This window comes from Plecotus auritus, assembly GCF_963455305.1.
Source record: "Plecotus auritus genome assembly, chromosome: 7".
Classification (NCBI taxonomy): domain Eukaryota; kingdom Metazoa; phylum Chordata; class Mammalia; order Chiroptera; family Vespertilionidae; genus Plecotus; species Plecotus auritus.
Genome location: NC_137774.1, coordinates 108,307,298 through 108,327,752, shown reverse-complemented (window position 1 = coordinate 108,327,752; position 20,455 = coordinate 108,307,298). Strand labels below are relative to the sequence as shown.

Genomic DNA, 20,455 nt, shown 5'->3' with positions numbered 1-20,455 from the left:
GGAAGGAGGGCCCCTCCCACCACCACGCAAGTATACAGGTTTCCCTTTACCTGTTCAACCGTTCTGTTTCCACCTCAAACTCTCTAATTTTGCTTTCGGAGATGGCAGATCCATGTGAGTAGAGCGTTTGGAAGATCTCTTGGATGTTGGAGCAGTCCTGAAGAGAGTGGGCCAGGTGTTCCGCCACGCTGCTGGATACCTGTACAGGCGAGCATGAATCCCCGTTGGGACAGTGTCACTTCAGGAACACTGACCCCCAGCATGCTTTGCATGCAAAATTATTTAAAGCTTCTATTCCTGCCCTAACCGGTTTGGCTCCGTGGATAGAGCGTCAGCCTGCGGACTCAAGGGTCTCAGGTTCGATTCCAGTCAAGGGCATGTACCTTGGTTGCAGGCACATACCCAGTAGGGGGTGTGCAGGAGGCAGCTGATCGATGTTTCTCTCTCATCGATGTTTCTAACTCTCTATCCCTCTCCCTTCCTCTCTGTAAAAAATCAATAAAATATATTTAAAAAAAAAAAAAAAAGCTTCTATTCCTGAGGATCAGGCCCCAGGAGATGGTTACCCTGATCTTTCTCAGTTTGTATATAATTCTAGTGCAGAAAGCTAACTATGTGCTGTGAAAGCAATACAGAAACAGGACCAAAATACAGCTGCATCCTTCAAATGCATGCTGCTGGGGATAATGCCTCCTGAGAGTCCCCAACGTGTTGGATATTGAGCAGAGTGTGGACTCCCTTCCCCCTTCCTGAACCCCTGCCACTCCAGGCCCTTGTCCCTGGCTGCTATAGCCATGGAGAGTGGCCGACTCCTTTAATTTCATAATTTAAATTTGGCATGGAATCTGGATGCATGCAAATTTTGCTCAGCGTAGCATTCTAAATTAGGACCTTAAAAGTGCCATTCAGGCTCTCTCTACCCCTGTGGATCAAACAACTGGCTCTCCTAACCTCATCCCAAATCCTAAAAGGTATCCCCCGGGGAACCTAAACCGCTGCCTTTCCACCATCCCTCAGCCTAGCCTTGGGTGCTGGCAGGCTCTACAAATGAGCACGCTGGTGCTGGGCTGGAGGGTCCTGGTCTGTCAGAGCACTGGGCTTCACTTCAAAGGCAGCGTTTGTCCCCACTGGAGAGGGCACTGCCTTTCAAGGAGGTGTGCAAAAGGTGAAGTTCTTTTAGGGCTTCCCGGCTCAGTCTCTGCGGAGCAGGCTGATAGAAAGCAAACAGTTCCAGACTTTCACGTACATCACCAGCAACTAGACTTAAATCATTTCTTTCTGAACAGTTTCAAGTCAAGAAAAAAAGTCTCCCTTAAAGCTGAAGAAGTAATTCACCACGTGGGAACCACTGTACATTTTAATCTGACTCTGGGAGGAAATCGTAATTATTATTATAATTAACTGGTTCACTGGAAGTGAACTTTGGAAGTTCCTCCATGACCTCTAAGCCATTGTCTGTGCAGCTCTATTGGGAACTTTCTGGCCTTGCTTCTCATGGACACTCACCCCGATGCTGCTGATTTCTGAGCCCAGGACGGGCCGATCAGACGATGAAGACTCAGACCTGGTCTTGGATAGCTTCACCCTCTCAGCAATCTTAAAAAGCAAAACAACAAACTATCAAAAAAAGGACACGCATTCCCTAGATAAACTGTTCACACAGTTTGTATCGGCCTACTGGTTAACCATGGCAACTACACTGATTCATATCGTAAAAACAATTCACTTGTCCAATTTTTCTACCATCCATTTAACCCAGGGTTTTCAACCCGAACACCGCTGACTTTTGGGGTTGGGTGCTCTTTGTGGTGGGGGCTGTCCTGTGCATTGTAGGATGTTTAGCAGCATCCCTGGCTTCTAGCCACAGATACCAGTAGCATTCCCGTTGTGACCATCAAATTTGTCTCCAGATACTCCCAACTAGCTATCCCTTGGGGGAGAAAATCACTTCTGGTTGAGAAACACTGTTTTGACCTAAAGTACTCAACTTGATGGCTGAGAACTGATCTTGTGGAGACTGGCTGGCTACTGGGGAAGAGGAAGGGTACAGTTTGAACCATCTCTCTAGGATGGACTCAACATATGAGCCTGGAGATGTGGCAAAGAGCGGAGGGGCTACTTCTCATAGCGACCGTGGCCGCCCATCCTAACCTATTTTCCTGCTGGCAGTGCCGGCAGTCCTATGAGTGGGGAGACCGTGGTTCATCACGTAGGGTCCCCTCCTGGGCTGAACCTTAGTCCTCGCAAGCACCTCTGCATCTACCCCTTAGTGTTGTAGAACCTGACAAAACATCTCCCTCTCCACAGTGACCTGTCAGTGGTGACATACTCCAGCTGGCTGATTAATGGGAGCTGGAGTCCAGGTTGCAGCTCAGAGAGACTTAAAACTACTAGTGGGTTATCTCCCTGCAGCTCCACAGGGAGGCCGCCTGTGTGGGACCCTGGGGAAGCCCCTGGGCGTCTGAGCTCATCGCATGCCTGCACAGCGGCCACCTCGGTACAGGCTGGTGCCTCCAGATAACAGGAGGTGCGCTGGCCCCAGAAGCTCACCTTGGCGATGGGGATGTCATTGCTGCTGCTGCTCGTGCTCAGCTCCCCAGTGCTGGGGTTAACGGGGCGGTTGGTGGAAGTGAGGCGGCCGGGGCTGGAGGGCCCTGTGGCCTGCACGCTCTGCAGTCGGGTCTGAAGCTCTCGCACCTGAAATAATAAAATAATAAAATAGTAAAATAATAAAATAATAATAATAATAATGCCTTTAGACACAGCGGGTGGATTCCCTGGTCAGATGGTGGATGTAGGGCACTGATCTACATTATGGAATCAGCTTCACTAACAAGTTAAGTTGGTTGAGTCCACATTCGTGTCACTGTGTTCTCCTTAAAAAAAATATAATTGGCTTTATGTTATCTCTCTTTTTAAGGTGTCACTGTATTCTTCACTAGACCTGCCATGGCCATCATCTGTGTTCCACAAATACGAGATGGGCATGTTGTCTACGGCACTGGAAGCTTCCGGCAGAGGTGGAGCAATCCTCTCTAAGGAAGTCTATTCCTCATGTGCCCGACGCTGTGCCGGGCACTGCAGACGAGGAGCCAGGATGGAATCTCCACTCTCATGGAGCTCAGAGCTCAGAGGACGGAGACTAATAAATTCAACACAGTGCACACTGTGGGCTCTAAACGTCTGTCTCAAGTGGTGTAGGAAGCAGAGAAGGGGAAGGTATGCCTCCATCTGAGATGATCAGGGACGGGTTCAGGAGGGAGCGGTACTCAGCAGTCTGACAGGTGGACAGGGCTGGCTTTGGTGGTGGTGTGGGTGAGTGGGCTGGGGGAACAGCTTACACACGAGCACAGGCATTACGCCGACGTGCTGCGTTTGAAGAACTGCAGGTAGAAGAGAGATGCGAACTGGTAAGGAGGCGAGGCTAAGGTGGAGACAGAGGTGGCACCTTCAAGATGGGCTTATCCCTGGGGCAGTGGGAAGGAATATCTAAATAGTGCTTTTGTATAAAAATGAACAACAGGGCCCTCTGAAGGATACTTAGAACACACATTTACCTGCACAGAATTTAAGTGTTCAAATCCTGCTTCTCTATGGTGACGGTTCAGTGACAAGTGAAGACTGTACAAATTGGTCTTTCAGATGACCTTGCTCACAGCGTTGTCACTGTGTAGAGCATCTATCTTAGAGGGCAAACTGACCGCAGCACCCACAGGCCCTTGCAAAAGAGTGACAGGCTCTAGCAGATGGGCCGCAGGCCCTGCTGGGAACAATTAGCACCAGGATATCTAAGGCAGGGCTTTCCAAACTTGTAGGTGCACCAGTTGTCCAGGGCTGTTAAAAACACGCATCTCCCTGGGGGTTCTGACCAAGCAGATGCGGATAAGGCCCAGGAGCCCGCACTCCCAACAAGCTCCCAGGAGGTCTGACGCTCCCGGAAGGGGCCCGCATCCTCAGCAGCACTGACCTGAGGGACTTCCAGGGCCACGAGCCCTTTAGTCCCAGCGGCAGGAGGAGCAGAACCTGACCCTGAAGCCCTGGCGCCAAACCCTGCGAGGCAAACGCTTCTCTAAAAACAGCTGAAAAGCTTTCATATTAAGTACTGTGGATGTCTCCATCCTGCTAAATTGGGAACCAAAAGTAATTGAAATTTCAATAATTTATCAACATGTTAGAAGCCAAATGGGAAAATTCCCTGGGAGCAAAGTGCATTCGATAGTAACATGCCAGACACAGGGCCGACATCAAAGAAGTTAAAGACTAGAGAACACACGCCTGCCCAAGCTGAATGGTGTTGCTGGTGAGAGATACAGGCTCATGATGAAATGTGTCCTGCAAACCAAGGATGGGTGTAGTGTGGATGCCTCATTACACGCGATGGTGAAGGGAGAGGGCCTGTTTCCTCCTCAGGCCTGCTCCCCGGCACCAGGGAAACCTCCTGGATAAAGACCATGGATTTCAATTTCTATTGCTGTGGAAGTCTATGAGGCCCTGAAAATAACAATGTTAACACCACTCCACAATCTAAGGAGTGTCCGAGTCACTCACAGCACAATCAGTGATCTGTGCCAAGAACCCCAACAGGCCCACTCATTTTGCTTTTTAAAAAATACAAACTGTCCTGGGCAATTCATAAAAACTTCATTAAAACTTCCCATGTTTTAAAAAATGTTTCTCCTTCTTATCACTAAAGCAAAACATGTTCACTATGGAGACTTTAGATGACACTGAAAAAATGGAAACAGAGAAAGCACCATGCTCTTTCTTACTCTACAGACATTTACCCCGAGTCTTTTCCACGGCGTACTCGTGCACAGGCATGCATGCTTAAAGTAACCCTACATCTACATATCCTTTTTCATTTAAAAGCTTTGGACCCGAAGAATGTCTTTGAAAACTAAAGGATGATAAACATGTTTATTTTGGTCTACGCTTTATTATTTAATGATCATTGTTACGCATTGAAAAATATCCAGCCGAAGGGAGTGGGAAGAGTGCGTCATGAAGAGAGAGAGAACTGGCTGAGTTAAACAGCCTTCTCTCCTCTCTTGATTTGGGCTTGGGAGGGATGTGTGTGTGTGTGTGTGTGTGTGTGTGTGTGTGTGTGTCTTAATGTCAATGCACAGAAATGAAGGCTAGAGTTTGCTGGGTCAGCCTAGGTAAGGCTCAGGAAGGGAGGGAACCAGCTGTTAGACTCTCACTTTTATATTCACATGTCACAGGTTGGACTGTGTTCCCCTAAAAGATACACCCAGGTTCTAACCCCAGGTACCTTATTTTAAAATACGGTCCTTGTAGATGTCATTAAGTTAAGGAACTCGAGATGAGCTCATCTTGAATATGGTGTGGGCCCTAAATCTAATGACTGGGGTCCTCATACAGAAAAGGAGGGGGAGATTTGAGACAGACTCAGGGAAGAAGGTCATGTGAAGATGAAGGTCATGTGAAAGTCAAGTTCATGTGAAGGTCAAGGTCATCTGAAGGTGAAGGTAAGAACACCAGGAGTGGCCAGAGGCTGGAGGAGGCAGGAAGGAGTCTGTCTTAGAGCCTCTGGGAGGGAAGCCCTGCTGACAACCTGATTTTGTGGACTCTGGGCTGTGAGAGAATGTGCATCTATTGTTTTATGTTTGAAGTAATGAATTAATACACCCATCTCTTATTTGATAGATCCTCCCTCCCCCCAACTGGTGGGCGGAGTATGATGTAACCTGCATCTGCCGCCGGGACATCCCCGAGACATTGAACCACCAATCAGCGTGTGCCGAGTGCCCTGGGCCCCACCCCTTCCTGTTCCTCCCCTCAAAAGGCGTGTTCACTGCTGCACATGTTGCTGTTCTCTCTCTCAGCGAGTCAGCCCAGCTGGGTCCTTCCCCTCTAATCCTGGTTTTTCTATCTCGCTGGTTAGTGCGGAATAAACTTCCTTTTTAACATGCCTTGGTCCCCAACTCCCGTTTCTTGCACCTCGAACCTTACATTTGGTGCCGAAACCTGGGAGACCCTTCTTGCTCAACCATCGTCTCCCTACTGACCCTCTTCTCCTGGCTACTTATCTTCCATACCTGCCCTTACTCAGGCAACTGCTCCGGGAACACACTGACAGGTTTCTGCCCAGGCCAGAACCAGCCGACCAAGATTCCCGAGGACCAGTCCTCCAGCCGGAGGACTCAGTCCTCCTCAAGAACCTTACCCCAGGTTATATTTCAGCTCCAGGCCCAGAAAAGCAGCAAAACAAGACAAGTGATGCTGTGGCAGTCTCAGAACCAGCTTTTACCTCCCAAGTGACTCAAAAGGATCACTCTCGAGACTTCACCAACCAGTCCCTTAGGGAATCATGCTGCTGCACCCCTCGTCCAGCACAGAAAACACTCCCTATTTTTCACTCACTTACCCCATGGCTTCTCCCATCATTAGGCCCACTGGTATCTATTCCTTTAATTTTGCTCTTTGGTCCCTGTCTCATGCGCTGTTTCACTAGTTTTTTTGCAGAACAGAGTGCAAGCGTTCACCAACCAGAAGGTGGGAGAGATCTATCTGGCCTTGAATTCAGAACCTAGAGACACCTATGTCACCAGAATCCTTGAGACCTTGGGTAGACACCCCTGACGATGCCCCCTCTCAGCAGGAAGTAGCTATGGAAAACGGACCTTCACCTCCTGACCTTGCCCGGACTCTCAATTTTTTTAATATCACCAAATGCCTGGAATGATAGATCCTCCCTTCCCCCAACTGGTGGGCGGAGTATGATGTAACCTGCGTCTGCCGCCGGGACATCCCCGAGACATTGAACCACCAATCAGCGCGTGCTGAGTGCCCTGGTCCCCACCCCTTCCCATTCCGCCCTGGGCCCCACCCCTTCCTGTTCCTCCCCTCAAAAGGTGTGTTCACCGTTGCACGTGTTGCTGTTCTCTCTCTCAGTGAGTCAGCCCGGCTGGGTCCTTCTCCTCCTCCTTCTCCTCTAATCCTGGTTTTTCTATCTCGCTCGTTAGTGCAGAATAAACTTCCTTTTTAACATGCCTTGGTCCCCAACTCCCGTTTCCTGCGCCTCGAACCTTACAACATCGAAGGTATTTTATTAAAGAAAATATAGGGTGGAGTGAAAGTAGGTTTATAGCTGTAAGCAAAACACAGAGTTTATTCCTGTTTTATTATGTATTAATTATTGTATTATTTTCCATATGCACAGTTGTAAACCTACATTTGTCCCATGCTGTATGTTTCTCTTTATAACATATGTGGCTTGGAGTCAGGGGGTAGGGAGGAATCACAGCTACCCCGAAGCTAGGATTCAATATTTGTGGGAAGGTCCCATCACCCTTTACAACCTTGGAGTTCTTCAACAACAGAACACAGAGTGCGATTTGAAAGGCCATTTGTTTGTTCCTCCTAAAGTTAGCACGTAGCCAGTATCTATCTAGATGCCAGAAGAGAAGTTAATCTGTTACATACATTGGAAACCTGGTAGAGTATGAAGGTAAGTTTCTTATATTTCAGGGTCTCACAGTCCAGCCAAACATTGCAATAAGAACCGTGCTCTGAAAAGGGGAACCTACAGGGATGTCACAGTATAAAAGATACATCGCCTCCACCTTCCCACAGTAGCAAACACTAGGATCCCATCTTGAAGGTTGAGTAGTTGTTCAATAAGCAAATAAAAAGAAAAGGGTAACAGGGGAGGCTCTGAAGAGTTCATGTAAGGAAACGACATTAAATGCTGAACTCTACTCCTCCCACTTATACCTTAACTAGAGGCCCGGTGCATGAAATTCATGCATAGGAAGGGGGGGGGGGTCCCTCAGCCCGGCCTGCACCCTCTTGCAATCTGGGACATCCCTCTCGCAATCTGGGATCACTGGCTCCTAACTGCTTGCCTGCCTGCCTGATGGCCCCTAACCACTCTGTCTGCCTGATCGCCCCTAACCACTCTGCCTGCCTGCCTGATCGCCCCTAACTACTCACCTGCCTGCCTGATCACCCGTAACCACCTCTGCCTCAGCCCCCACCACTGCAGCTTTGTCTGGAAGGATGTCCGGAATGACGTCTGTAAGGTTGTTCAGCTGTCTGGTCTAATTAGCATATTATACTTTTATTATTATAGATGACTCCCAAAGAGAGAATGGGCTTTTATAAACATCATTTGATCAGAGAGGAGAATGGACTGGAATGAGAAGATAAAGGAGGCGAGTCAAGGGCTGTACGCACAGGTCGGGTGAGAAATGATGAGAACTCAAACAGTGACGTGGGAGCGACAATGGCAAGTCCACCCTACATCAGCACTGCCCATCAGAAGTTCCAAAAGCGATGGCAATGTTCCGACCGCACTGTCCACCATGGTCACACGTGGCTAGTGAGCTCCGGCAGTGTACCTCTGTACCTCTGGGAGTAAGTGCAGAGACCTCCCTGGCTACTGTTCCACTTAGACTTCAAGGGAGGGATACCTGCTCCCCCACCCCCACCTTGGCACCAGGGTTCTGGCTTCAGCATTGAGCAGATATGCACTAGTACTAGAGAATCCACCAACATGCTGCCATGGACAGATGTAGACTAAGAGGTCAGCAGCTGGGTCACCTCTGTGCACTAGATGGATAGCTCAACCTGGGGCATTTAGTGGAACTGGAGCTGGAAGCTGGTGGCAAGCTGAAATGCTTAAAAATTGATTTGTATGGGGGGAAAAATAGGACAAAATTGAGTTTGCAATTGTATTCTGTTTTCATCACTTTAAATTCAAATTTAAATTGCAGCCAGTAGCTACTCTATTAGCCATTGCACTTCTAGAACTATTCAAGGAAGTAAAAAAACCCACACAAAACACTCAAATTTGTGGTGGGGTGACTCAGTGGACATGGTACTACTCGGTGCAATGCGGACAACTTGAGGAGGAGTTAATTTTCCAGAGAGAAAGATGCCAGCTTTGGACATGTTGAATTTGAAGAAGCACTGGGCATTCAGTCAACCATTAGAAATGTAATTTGAAGAAAGAAGGTCAGAACTGGATGCAGAGCTTCGGAATCTTGTGTGTGGGGAGGCTGCCCAGGGAAGAGGTTCGGCAGTGGGGGTGGAGGAGAGAGCCTATGTAGCTTGTTGGATGGAAGGTGACAGTAACGGGGCGGGGGGCGGGCACGCTTGCTCCGGGAGAGAAAGCAAAGAGGTAAGGATGGGCAATAAGAAAGGCGAGTTTGCAGACTGGAGAATGAGGCCGGGAGACAGAAGGTTTCTGTTTTTCTGAGAGAAAAGATTAAGGCTCCTCTGCTAGGAGTGGGGGAGAGAATAGCAGATGTCAGAAATGAAGAAGAAAGCTGACCTAGGTCCAAAAACCAAGGGGGGAAAAAAAGCTTAGACAGCACAGAGAACTCAGCTGAGCTCTTCCATTCAAGACAGAAGACTGAATAAATGCATTGTTTTCTTCAAACTCTGGAGGCCTCAGGACAATGACAGTAAGGAGTACAAAAAGATTAAACCATACAGTGAAAAGAATATGCTTGAGCATTAGTAGTAGAAAGAAGATTTAAGCACATTCCTTAAAGCTAAACTGGAAGGAAGAGTCTGATGAAAGAAACAGAGCGGAAAAAGCCAGATTCTATAAGATATACAAGGGGAGGGGGCCAGTCTACAGGAGAAGGCTGGCAGGGTCTGACTCTCACTTTGGCAGGTACCACAGGGGACGAGGATGAGAAGTGGGCTGAAAACAGGGGGAGTAACTCTATGTACAGAACAAATGAAAATGTCCAGCATGTGACAGCCCAGCTAAAATAAACAGGCACTCCTCCTATTAAAACTGCATGGAAATGCTGCCATAAAAAGGAACAATAAGAAAGAAATCCACTGCCAAGTTTAAAAGAAAGGCAATAAAATCTCCAGATGCCAGAAGTGAAGTGAAAAATAAAGCTAGAGGTTAGGGGGGAGGCGGTGCGGGGGTGGTGGGGGGAACCATGGGAACTGAGACCAGGGCGTGGACTGCTCATGTCAGGAGGGGCGGGACATGAAGAGTTGGCTCCTGCCCATCAGGCTGTTTGAGCTGATCCTCCACATAAAGCCTGGAGCCTTCCTGCCCCACCATCTGTGAACAGTGGATTAAGTGCTGCCCTTGAAGCCAGAGAGAAAGCCTAGAACTGTGCAGAGAGCCAACCATATAAATTAAAATCCCAGACCCATGACACACTTGGATGTGAAGCCGAAATGTGTATTATCTGCATATTGCTGGGCCCCAATCTTACAAGGTCTGGATTTTGCCAGGCCACGCACTGCCTTGAGACCTAAATTGTAAATCATCCAATAGCATTAGGGAACAGGAGACGTAAGCTTCCCGTGACTGGGAGCTCAGGACCAGGAAGCTGCTAGACATGGAGGTGTGGTGGCAGAGGAAGGAGGATGAAACAAGAGCCAGCCATCTAACTCAGGAGGTGAACTCACCTCAGGAGAAATGAAAATAACAGAGACAGTGAGCTATGTCACAGTAAACACAATTATGATCTTTAATAAGATGAAAGGAATTTCCATAAAGAATAAGAAATTATGACATAAAAACAGGCAGATATCAAACAAGAATAGGTAGAGGAGAAAAAAGCCAGCAGAAGATGTAACCAATGCAATGAAATCAGTGTACTGGTTAACCTCTAGACTGGATAAAATTGAAGAGAGAATTAGTGAACTGGAGCATAGTACAGAGATTAATTCAGAACACAGCATGGGGAGCTAAAAAGATACAAAATATGTAAGCATTGATGAGAGGCATAAATGACTGCTGAGGCTCCGAGGTACTTTTAAAGGAGTTCCAGAGGACGAGAACATGGGAGATGACAGAGAAACAGTATCTGAAAAGAAAGTAGATGAGTTTTCCAGAAGTGGAGTCAGAGGTCTAGAGACTGACTTATTGCATCAGTGCTAGGTAGGGGAGGCAGTTTTTAGATTCACCAGGCAGGAGTCAGGACAGCCCAGCAGCCATCTGACTGCAGCCGAAGTGAGAACTGCCCATTGGCGCCAGGTGCCCCCGGAACCAGGCGGATGGTAATGCATATTTGCTGTTTCAGATGTCTAACTTTGGGGTAGTTTGTTATGCTGCCCAAACTAACTGAAATAGGAGGTTGAAAAAATAATTCCATATCTAGAAATACTGTAGTGGAAATGTAGGGGGCAAAAATGACAGAGATCAGCTTAAAAGCTGTCTAGTGGGAGAGATAGACATCTTAGGCTCCGAGGGAGCGTGTTGGTTTGTTTCATTTACTACTGTACTGCCAACACCTTAATGGTGTCTGACAGTGTCAGTCTCGATATAATCTGTTGACTATACTTTTTAAAATAATCTGTCAACCTAAAATCCAATACTCAGGCAGACTATTGTGGGAGGCCCTTAATGATGTCCATGTCCTAATCCTGAAAACCCATGAATAAGTTACCTAATTGGCAAAAGGATATTTGTAGGAATGGTTAAGAATTGTGAGATGGGAAGATTGTCCTGGATGACCTTACAGGGGCCCAGCAATAACAAGCATCTTGTGAGAGAGAAGCAAAAGGGTCAGAGTTGGAGAGGCTTGGAGATGCTATGCTGCTGATGATGGAGGGAAGGGCATGAGTCAAGGAATGTGGCCATCTAGGGAGCTGGACAAGGCCAGGAAGTGGAACTCCCCTGGATCTCCCAGGAGGAATACAGTCCTGACCACACTTTGACTTTAGCGGGTAAGATGCATTTTGGACTTATGAATTATAAGATGATAAATTTGTGTTTTCTTAAGCCACTAAATTTATGGCAATTTGCTATTTACAAGTATAGAAAACAGCCACTGTTTCTAGGCTGGGCTGGGGGCCGCATTTTGCGCCTTGGGGTCTCAGCAGTGTTGGCTGTGATTTGGTGGGCTGTCGCTCTGGGGTGGTGGTGGGGCCTGTGTCCCACTTGGGGGAAGCTGAGTGTTGCTTTGTGGGCGCCAGGTCTGCAGTGCTGTTTCTCTGTAAATGGCCAGTGTGCATCACGGCAGCTCCTGCATTGAGCATCTGCCCCCTGGTGGTCAGTGTCTGTCATAGTGACTGGTCAGATGGGCAGAGGGACACTTAGCATATTAGCCTTTTATATATATGGATATGCATAGCCCATGGACAGACAATAGTGTGGTGAAGGCCTGTGGAGGGGACAGGAGTGGGGTGGAGGGGGTTAATGGTAGGGGGGGAGGTAAAAGGGGACCTCTGTAATACTTTCAACAATAAAGATAAATTAAACAAACAAAGAATTTATCACACCTTTGCTGAAAGAACTTCCTAAGGATACATGATTTTCAGAAATAAGAATATCAAACCCAGAAAAAGAATGGGATGAAATAATGCTAAGCACAAAACCTGGGGGAGGGAGAGGAAGACAGAACACGCCCTGCTGCTGGTGAGTGGATGGACTGACTAGCCGTTCTGGAAAGCTGCCTGCAGGACTTGGTCCAAGTAGATGTGCCCCCAGGACTCTGCACCCTCACTCCTGGACATGGGTTCCAGAGGAAGTCCACAGGACCGAGGGGACACGTGCAAGGCTATAGGCACTGGAGCGCTGTGTGTGGCAGTGGGGAGTCTCATTGTTGGACACAGTTAATGGTTGACACCATCACCATCAGACACATCAGCAGCAACACAGACAGACATTAAAATGAGAATGTTTAGGGGAAAAGAAAGAAGTTTACAGCACGGTAACACTTCTGGGAATTAAAAACAGCCCATAAAATGCTGTGTATGAGGGCATACATTAAATGGGGAAAGGAAATGAGATAGACAAGGAATTAGTAAATTAAGAGGGACCTTTCATGGGTCAGTGAGGCTGCCTTTAACAGAGGACTGTAATGAGCTTATCTCTGTGCCCTGCAGGCCAAATTAAAACAAACAAATGAAAGTAAATATAAAGTGGAGAGCTCAGGAGCCTGAGAGAGAGGGTGAGATGCTGACGATGAGAACGTGGTGCTAGAGATGTCCAAGGCAAAGATTGGGTGGGGTGGGAATGAACAAGTGGAAGATGGGTCAGATAGACGCTGCCAGCTCCTGCGACAATGTTGGAGCACAGACAAATGACCAGCCCGTTGATGAAGTCATCCGTGACTGGCTCACAGCAGTGTGACAAGCAGGAATGAAAGGGGGCAGCGGAGTCCTGAGTAGGACTGGAAACATCATCAGCAGCCATAAAAGGATGGGTCTGTTCCGCCGATGACACGCAGCAGCGTCCACCAGGCAGTTGTAATTTCAGACAATCAGGTTGCGGTTCTTAATTTCACTGTGAAACGAGCTTGTGGAGATGGTTTGTTTCTACACCACAGAGGGTGAGAGTCACTGGGCAGAAAAGCGCTACTTAATGAGCCTAGGGCAGCCCGTCCGTCCTTCCTGCATAGTTCTCAGAAAGCTGCCTCCTGCAAGTCCGGGCTCCATGGGTATTTTGCAGAGACCTCCGCCCCCCCCCCCCCCCCCGAAATCCTCACTTGAGGATATTTTTCTATCGATTTTTAGAGAGAGAGTGGAAGAGAGAAGAAAAGACAGAACAATCAATGTGAGAGAAACACATCGATTGGTTGCCTCCTGTACCATCCCTGACCAGGGCCTGGCCAGGGAGAAGCCTGTAACCGAGGCACCTGCCTGCTGGAAGCTAATTCCAGCATGTCATAATAAATGCAAGAAGTCCTCAAAAGGTTGATGGGCTTCTATATTGAGCAGGGCTGAATCATACTGCCTGCTGGAATAGTCGAAAGCATTTCCCTAAACCTGAAAATCTGCATATATTATTGCCTGTTGCCAGACAGTTGAGGGCATTTCAATCTACATGTTATTACCTGCTGCTGGCCAAACAGCTGAGCAGCCAGGGCATTTCCTCCAACCTGACAATGCCTACTGTATACCAAACCTTACCTTTTGATATGTATATCTGCTTTGCTTTAGGGCAATTTGTGTTAATAAAAAGCTAGGGGTCCAGAGATTCAGAGAACTTGGTTACTGAAGCTAGGTCTCCTCTGGCTCCCCCATGTATTCCAAATTTATAGTTCATGTCTAGTCTCTTTATTAATTTACACACAGCTCCTTCTCCAGATTCCTGAACCCTTCTAGATGCTGAGAAACACCCTGGCACCTGCCCTTGACTGGAATTGAACCTGGGACCCTTCAGGCTGCAGGGCGATGCTCTATCCACTGAGCCAAATCGGCTAGGGCAAGAACCACTCTTATTGGATGGAGGTTTTAGAAGATGTCTCTTGGAGCGCTCACACAAGTTAGAAATCAGAAGGTATTTACAGAAAAAGTATATTTATCTCTATAAATCTCATTTACATAGCATTTCAGGAAAGTAATGATTTATCGTTAATGGTTTTGAGAAGGCTGAATCAGAAGAGAAAGAGACCACGAAATAGAAGGAAAACAAACCGAACAGCATTTCCATCCTCTGAAGCTTTTACAGGTGTGCTGTTTTCTGAAGAACCGGGATGGATTATCGAAATGGCTGCATCAGGGAAAAGTCAGCATGTTGGCTGTCTTCCTAATTTCTTACCAGTTTTCCAACAAACGCAGTCAGTTGTTTTCTTTAGAGCCAAGAGTTCACCTATAAACAGCCTGACCTCCGCTGAGGAGGGAGTGGCAGGCCGGATAAGCAAACAGAGGTGCCCACAACTGCTCACGTTACCTCTTCATTTCCACGGCACAAATGCTCACGACGCCCTTTTCGAGTAACCGGAACTATTTCCAAAGAAGACATGGAAGGATCCTAGTTCTGAGGGGTTTTTACCTGTATCTCACTTAAAACCTCCTCAAACTACAGCGAGGAGGGGTGACAGGTTTTACCAGTAATGCTCTCCTGGGCTCAACTCAAGATCAGTAAAACACATGCACAAAACGCTTCTCTTCTATGACACAAACTCAGTCCGCCTTTACTTTGGGTGGCCTTTGAATGCAGGAAGATTGAGCCATGGAGCCCTCAGGAATCTGGCACCCACGTACTGTATCTAACAGAGGATGTTTACTGACTTCGGGTCTGTGTGGAGGCAGGAAAGAGAATGGGAAAACGGGTGAAGAGAGCCTAGGAAAGAAGTCCAAACAACAGAACAGTAACAAATGCATCCCATAGTAAAGTTACCAGAACTTAAATGTTGGGGCTAGGGATTAACATCCGTGTAGACCAGGACAAGATAACTAAGCTTCTGTGGGCCTGAGTTTTCTCATCTCTAAAAAGAATATAATAATAGTACCCATCTGGTAGAGTTCTAACGCAGGTTAAATGAGAAGTGCATAAACCATTGCATTATTAAAAATAAATGCTAAAAATTATGCTCAGTGTTATAATTTAGGCTTTAAGTCCTGCTTTGTCTTCAGAGGTTTCTGTTTTTATTCTGGGATGGGGTATGTTTAATCTGTAAATGCTCAAAGACTGTTAACTCTATCAATATTAACAGACTCTTAAAAATAAACTCTAAAAAAACAAACAAAAACAAAACAAAACAAAACTCTATCAGGATTGCATTGGAATAAAAAAGAGTGCATTGGAAAGAGGTACCTGTGAAACTGCTCTCCTTCTGGAAAGTGCTGCCCATGCCAGGCAAAGCCTCCTTGCCTCTCTGTAGAGCCCCAGGGTGCCCATGTCCTGCAGATTCCAGTAAAGCTCACCCCTCGCTACCCTCCCTCCTCCAACTCAGGTGACCCTGGTGACTGGGCAGTGCAGGGCTGAGAACCCCTCGTCTTTCAGATGCAGGGTTCATCACTGCCACACTTTGGGCCCCAGGAGGAACAGGCCACGTGTGAGTAGAAGAACTCAAAGAGCTGTGGATCTCTCCGTTTCCCTCCATCTGCGGGGAGAGGGGTAAAGATGCCTGGCGAGACCCTCGGCCCATGTCCAGTGCGTGACTGAAGGGCACTCCTTCTTTTTCCTGTTCTGAGCACTTGCTGGGGTCGCAATGGGGAGGTGTGCTGGGTCCCTAACCCCACTCAGTGATTCAGTGGCTCGTGAAGGGCCTGGCATATGTCCTTTGAAAGAGCTTCCCCATGATTCTGACATACATGTTGAGAACCACCCCAAGACGGGCGAGTGAAGTAGCCTGTTCTCTGGCACTCTTACTCATGTCCCAGTCTCTCTGATGTCACACTCAAATAAATAAAAATAAGTCAGCTGTGTTAGGAACATTTACTGCTCAACAAGTATCTACCTGTCCCCCACCCCATTTCTCAGTCCCTCTGTGGCTAAAGTGGAGCACCTGCCTAATTCTGGCCAATAGGCCGTGGGAGGAAGAATTTGGTTCAGGATGAGTCTAAGTGATGTTTTAGGGCAGTGGTCGGCAAACTGCGGCTCATGAGCTGAGCTGCGGTTTGCCGCTCTGTTGACTAATGAGTTTGCCGACCACTGTTTTAGGGGATGGGTTGCCATCAGCCTGTGTTCCTGAGTGAATATATGGAGCAGAGCTGTGCCCCCATCCCCAAACCTGCACTGGATATGTAATGCAAGTAAGAAACAAGCTCTTCTGGTATGCCATTCCACTGAACTTTGGGGGTTCATTTGTTACTGCTGTATAACCTCTTCTTATCACCACTAATAAACCAGCCATACAGAGGAAGAGCCACCTGAGACCCCCACATTCAGGTTGGAAGAAGAGCACTGGAGCCAGACCCCCTCCTCTCAGCCCCTCCTACTTGGCCTGACCAGGTCCGGAAGTGTTCAAACAGGGTTTATTTTTTACAAATCCCTTTATAAATTTAAACTTAGCTAATATTAGTATCCTCTCCCTTGTCATATAAAGAAACTCCTAAGAAGCGACGGGACAAATAAGATATGAACAAAGTTCCATCAAGGAGAAAAGAGAAGGGTGTGTTTACATATAAACATCAAATTGTTAAAGCCAGGAGATAGAGACTACTGTCCCTCATCCATACTTTATTTTTTGTTTCTTTAATTTGAAAATTAAAAATGAAAAATATGCCAGTATTTTCACTGCCTAGATTTAGCCTCTCAATATTTTGGCATTTTAGCTTCCCTTCTATTTCTAAGTTTAAACATAGAAATAGAAGGGAAGCTAAAATGCCAAAATATTGGCATTTTAGCTTTTAAACTTCAGATTAGGGCAACTTTTATTTGATTCGAATATTGGCATTTGTATAATAAAAATTACACAACTAAAAGAATAAATTCATTTAAAAAAGAAACTAGTACACTAGAAAAGTTCAAGTAACCTTTGACTTACATCCTGTAACTCCTTACGACTATTATTATGAGACCTGGTGTATGTTGCTCTGGTCTATTTTAAATATTTTTACATACACACATACTGTATATAGTTAATATAAATGTACACAAGTTCATAGTAAATACAAAGTATGGTTTTGAAGTCCTGCTTTTTCCGTATGCAGACACTGTGGTCAAGAAAAGTGTCATTAAAGGGAAGGCAGAGATGGGAGAGTTCAGATGGGACCAAAGGCCAAATAAGGTGAAACAAAGATGAGTCTTTATCTGACCTACACGAGGCCACACAATTTCACTTTCAGACATCTCTCCACTGTCACTGATTTTCAGTTAAAAATATCAAAGAGTACTGACTTAGCCTATACCTATATCTATAACTGAAGGAGACAATTCAAAGTGAAAGGCTGCTTGACCATGCTCTGGACACCTCAGTATGATACCCTAAGTCTTATTTCCCAGTAGGGATGGGCAGCCTAATACTAAGTATGTTATGAATGAACTAATTAGTAGAAAGAAGTACATAATAAAATACATGTTCAACCATTAAGGTAATTACTCTTTCTAAGCAGGCCCATTGGTTTAATTTGGATTCCTCTTTCAATTCCTTCAAGCGTGACCATCGATCGACAAGTGCCCTTGGAGATAACGTGGGTAAATACTGAAGGTGGATTTGATTTAGTGTTTAGAACCAGTTCAGTATTTGGAAACTGGTACCAATGGATTCATAACTAATGGCTCTGGGGGAGGACCCTGGGGACACAGAAGAGAATGCTCTGTACATTACCATGGTCAGCAGTTCACGGGACAAGTGCTAGACAACACCCCACCCCACCAAATCTCTGTGCTATCTCCTGTATGAATGACTACGGGCAGACACGGTGGAGCTCTGTCATACCTGTCATAATCACAGACTTAAAGGCGGCTCAAAGGATAGAGGCCTGATCTCCCTGAAAGAGAAGGAGCTGCATGTTGAGCTCCCCCACATGGCCAATGGTTCACCTACAGAATGAAACACCAATAAAAACTTTAAATACTGAAGTTTGGATGAACCTCCCTCGTTGGCAATGCTCTGAGTGTTGTCACACGTCCCAGCCAAGAGGAGGCAAGGCCGTCCAGGACTCCACAGGGAGAGGACAACCGGGAGCTTTGCGTTTACCCCTTTCAGACTTCACGGAAGCATCTCTTACTTTGGCGGGTTCTGATTTGTATCTTTTTGCTGTCATAAAACTGTAATCATAATTTTTAAAAAAATGGCCGAAAGAAATATATGAGAGGGTTGTTACTTTGGTAAATGGGCCCTGAGGGTGACAATGCATGCAGGGAATTCTCTCTCCTGCCCCGCGTCCTTCCTTTCATGCTTCCGTTCCCACCACCACCCCACACGAGGCTACATTACCAGAACTTTGGGGCCACTTTCTGTTAAGGAGGCCAGATGAGAAGGAAATGGTACTGCAGCATTCTGAAAGATTACCTGTCCTTTTTCCGGCCAAGGAGCCAAATGGCAGCCATTTAAGAACCTGGCTTTTCAATTATACAACTGATTAAATGCTGAATCCTTAAGAAGTGAATTTTCTTTACTTTTTTTTATACCTTACTATTATTTCTAAGCAAAATAAAAGTTTGCTTAAAGGTTTTTCAATTGACAAAAGTCACACAATTTAATGTAAAATACAAAACACAGTGTGTCTATCATTAATAAATTCCATGTCTCTATGCTTCCACCCCCCGCCCCCCAAAAAACACCACCTGGATTTTGGAGTCCTCGTTTATATTTTAAAAGACTTTAGCTGAACAGGATGATCATTTTATTATATGGGCCCTATAAACACAGGAAAATGAAATCCCTTCATACATTTAACACTGCATTTAGGAACCCAGAGTGATTGGATTGGAAAAGGGACACTTGTTACCTTCTTAACATTGATAGAAATACTGCCCTACCTCCTCCCGAGGCAAGTTAATTAACTAACATTAAGGGTTTTAAGGACATTTTGAGGGAGAATGCACAAAATTGAGAGAGGAAAACTTCAGATTAGGGCAACTTTTATTTGATTCGAAACAGTGTGTCCTCTAGTCTCTTGAATTTACTGTGGTGATGACCAGAGAGTCCAAGCAGAAGCCAGACCCCAGGGGTGAAGGCAGCCCAGGAGAGGTGGTGGAATTCCTTTCCAGACATGTTAAAAATACCCAGGTGGGGCACAGGATGCAAGGAATAAACTCTGCTCTCACCACCTTATGCCACGAACTTGCAGAACTTTATGAAGAATTTGTATAAAATCTCAGAAAGAACTTGTGTGGCCCACTTTTGATTCAAGTCTCTAATTCGGTGGGTTACATAAGTCTGTGGTCACATCCAGTTTGCTTTACCAAACTGTCTGGGGAAAGCACTGATCATTTTGGTACATGGCAGGTGACCTAAACGATTAGGTAAAAAATGCAAATAGTGTGTGTGGAGAAGCCGGACCTGCCACCACAGGTCCTTCCAATAAGCTCCAGGCACCCTCTGTGTACACCCTCCCGACCACTGGACATACACCATCGTAACGAGCTGTTTACTTGCCTGTCTCCCCAAAACCCTTCAAGCCGGGGACTGTGTCCTGTTCACCACTGTAACCCCTCTGCCTGGCAGAGGAGACAACCAATCACATTTACGAAATGAATAAACAAATGAATGAAGAGCAAAGTGCTTCCTCTCTAGAGTAATTAATTCTGCCTCACCTAAATTAAATCTGTTTCTTTAAGTGTGAGGAAATGAATGGGTATATTACAGAGCATGCAGATATAAATGATTATCTCATTTAATAATGAGCTGGGACCAGTAATAAAAATTGCCTGCTGTCTGCTCTGCCAAGTAGTTCTGTTAGCTAACATTAAAGATGTAATTTAATTAAATCTTGAACAAGCTCAGAAAATCTACTGAGAGCACTTTGTTTAATTACAGTCGGGGGGCAAGCACCAATCCTATTGATCTGGTCAGTTCAAATTCTATACAATCAATGTGGGTAGTGGAAAAAAAAAAAGTGACCCCAACTGCTTTCCAGGCAACTTTGAATAACTGTGGGTTGGGAGTGCCATGAAGGCAGCACGTACCATGTGGTATCACAAGGAGGGCAATGAAAGCATACCTCAGTCACTCCACAGAGCTGCACATGATGAAGAACAGAAGACAACCAACCACAAGAAACAGACTCCTCCTCGGGGAAATGAAATATAATGAGTGGTGGTGGGTGGAAGTCGTCCAGCATTAAAGGCTGGTAAACTGGCATTCAAAGGCATCTAGCAAATTCTATGAGA

The 20,455-nt window shown here is 46.3% G+C and overlaps 1 protein-coding gene across 1 annotated transcript in view; it reads right to left on the bottom strand.

The window, feature by feature from the left end:
- Window positions 1-20,455, bottom strand: part of MCC (MCC regulator of WNT signaling pathway) — a gene marked incomplete at its 5' end in the record, with an annotated part of 397,198 nt that overhangs the window by 38,391 nt on the left and 338,352 nt on the right. Inside the window, 3 exons of the mRNA XM_080682125.1 lie at window positions 51-199; window positions 1,507-1,596; window positions 2,551-2,697. Of these exons, the coding sequence (XP_080538251.1) occupies window positions 51-199; window positions 1,507-1,596; window positions 2,551-2,697 (386 nt within the window). The remainder of the gene's footprint in view (window positions 1-50; window positions 200-1,506; window positions 1,597-2,550; window positions 2,698-20,455) is intronic.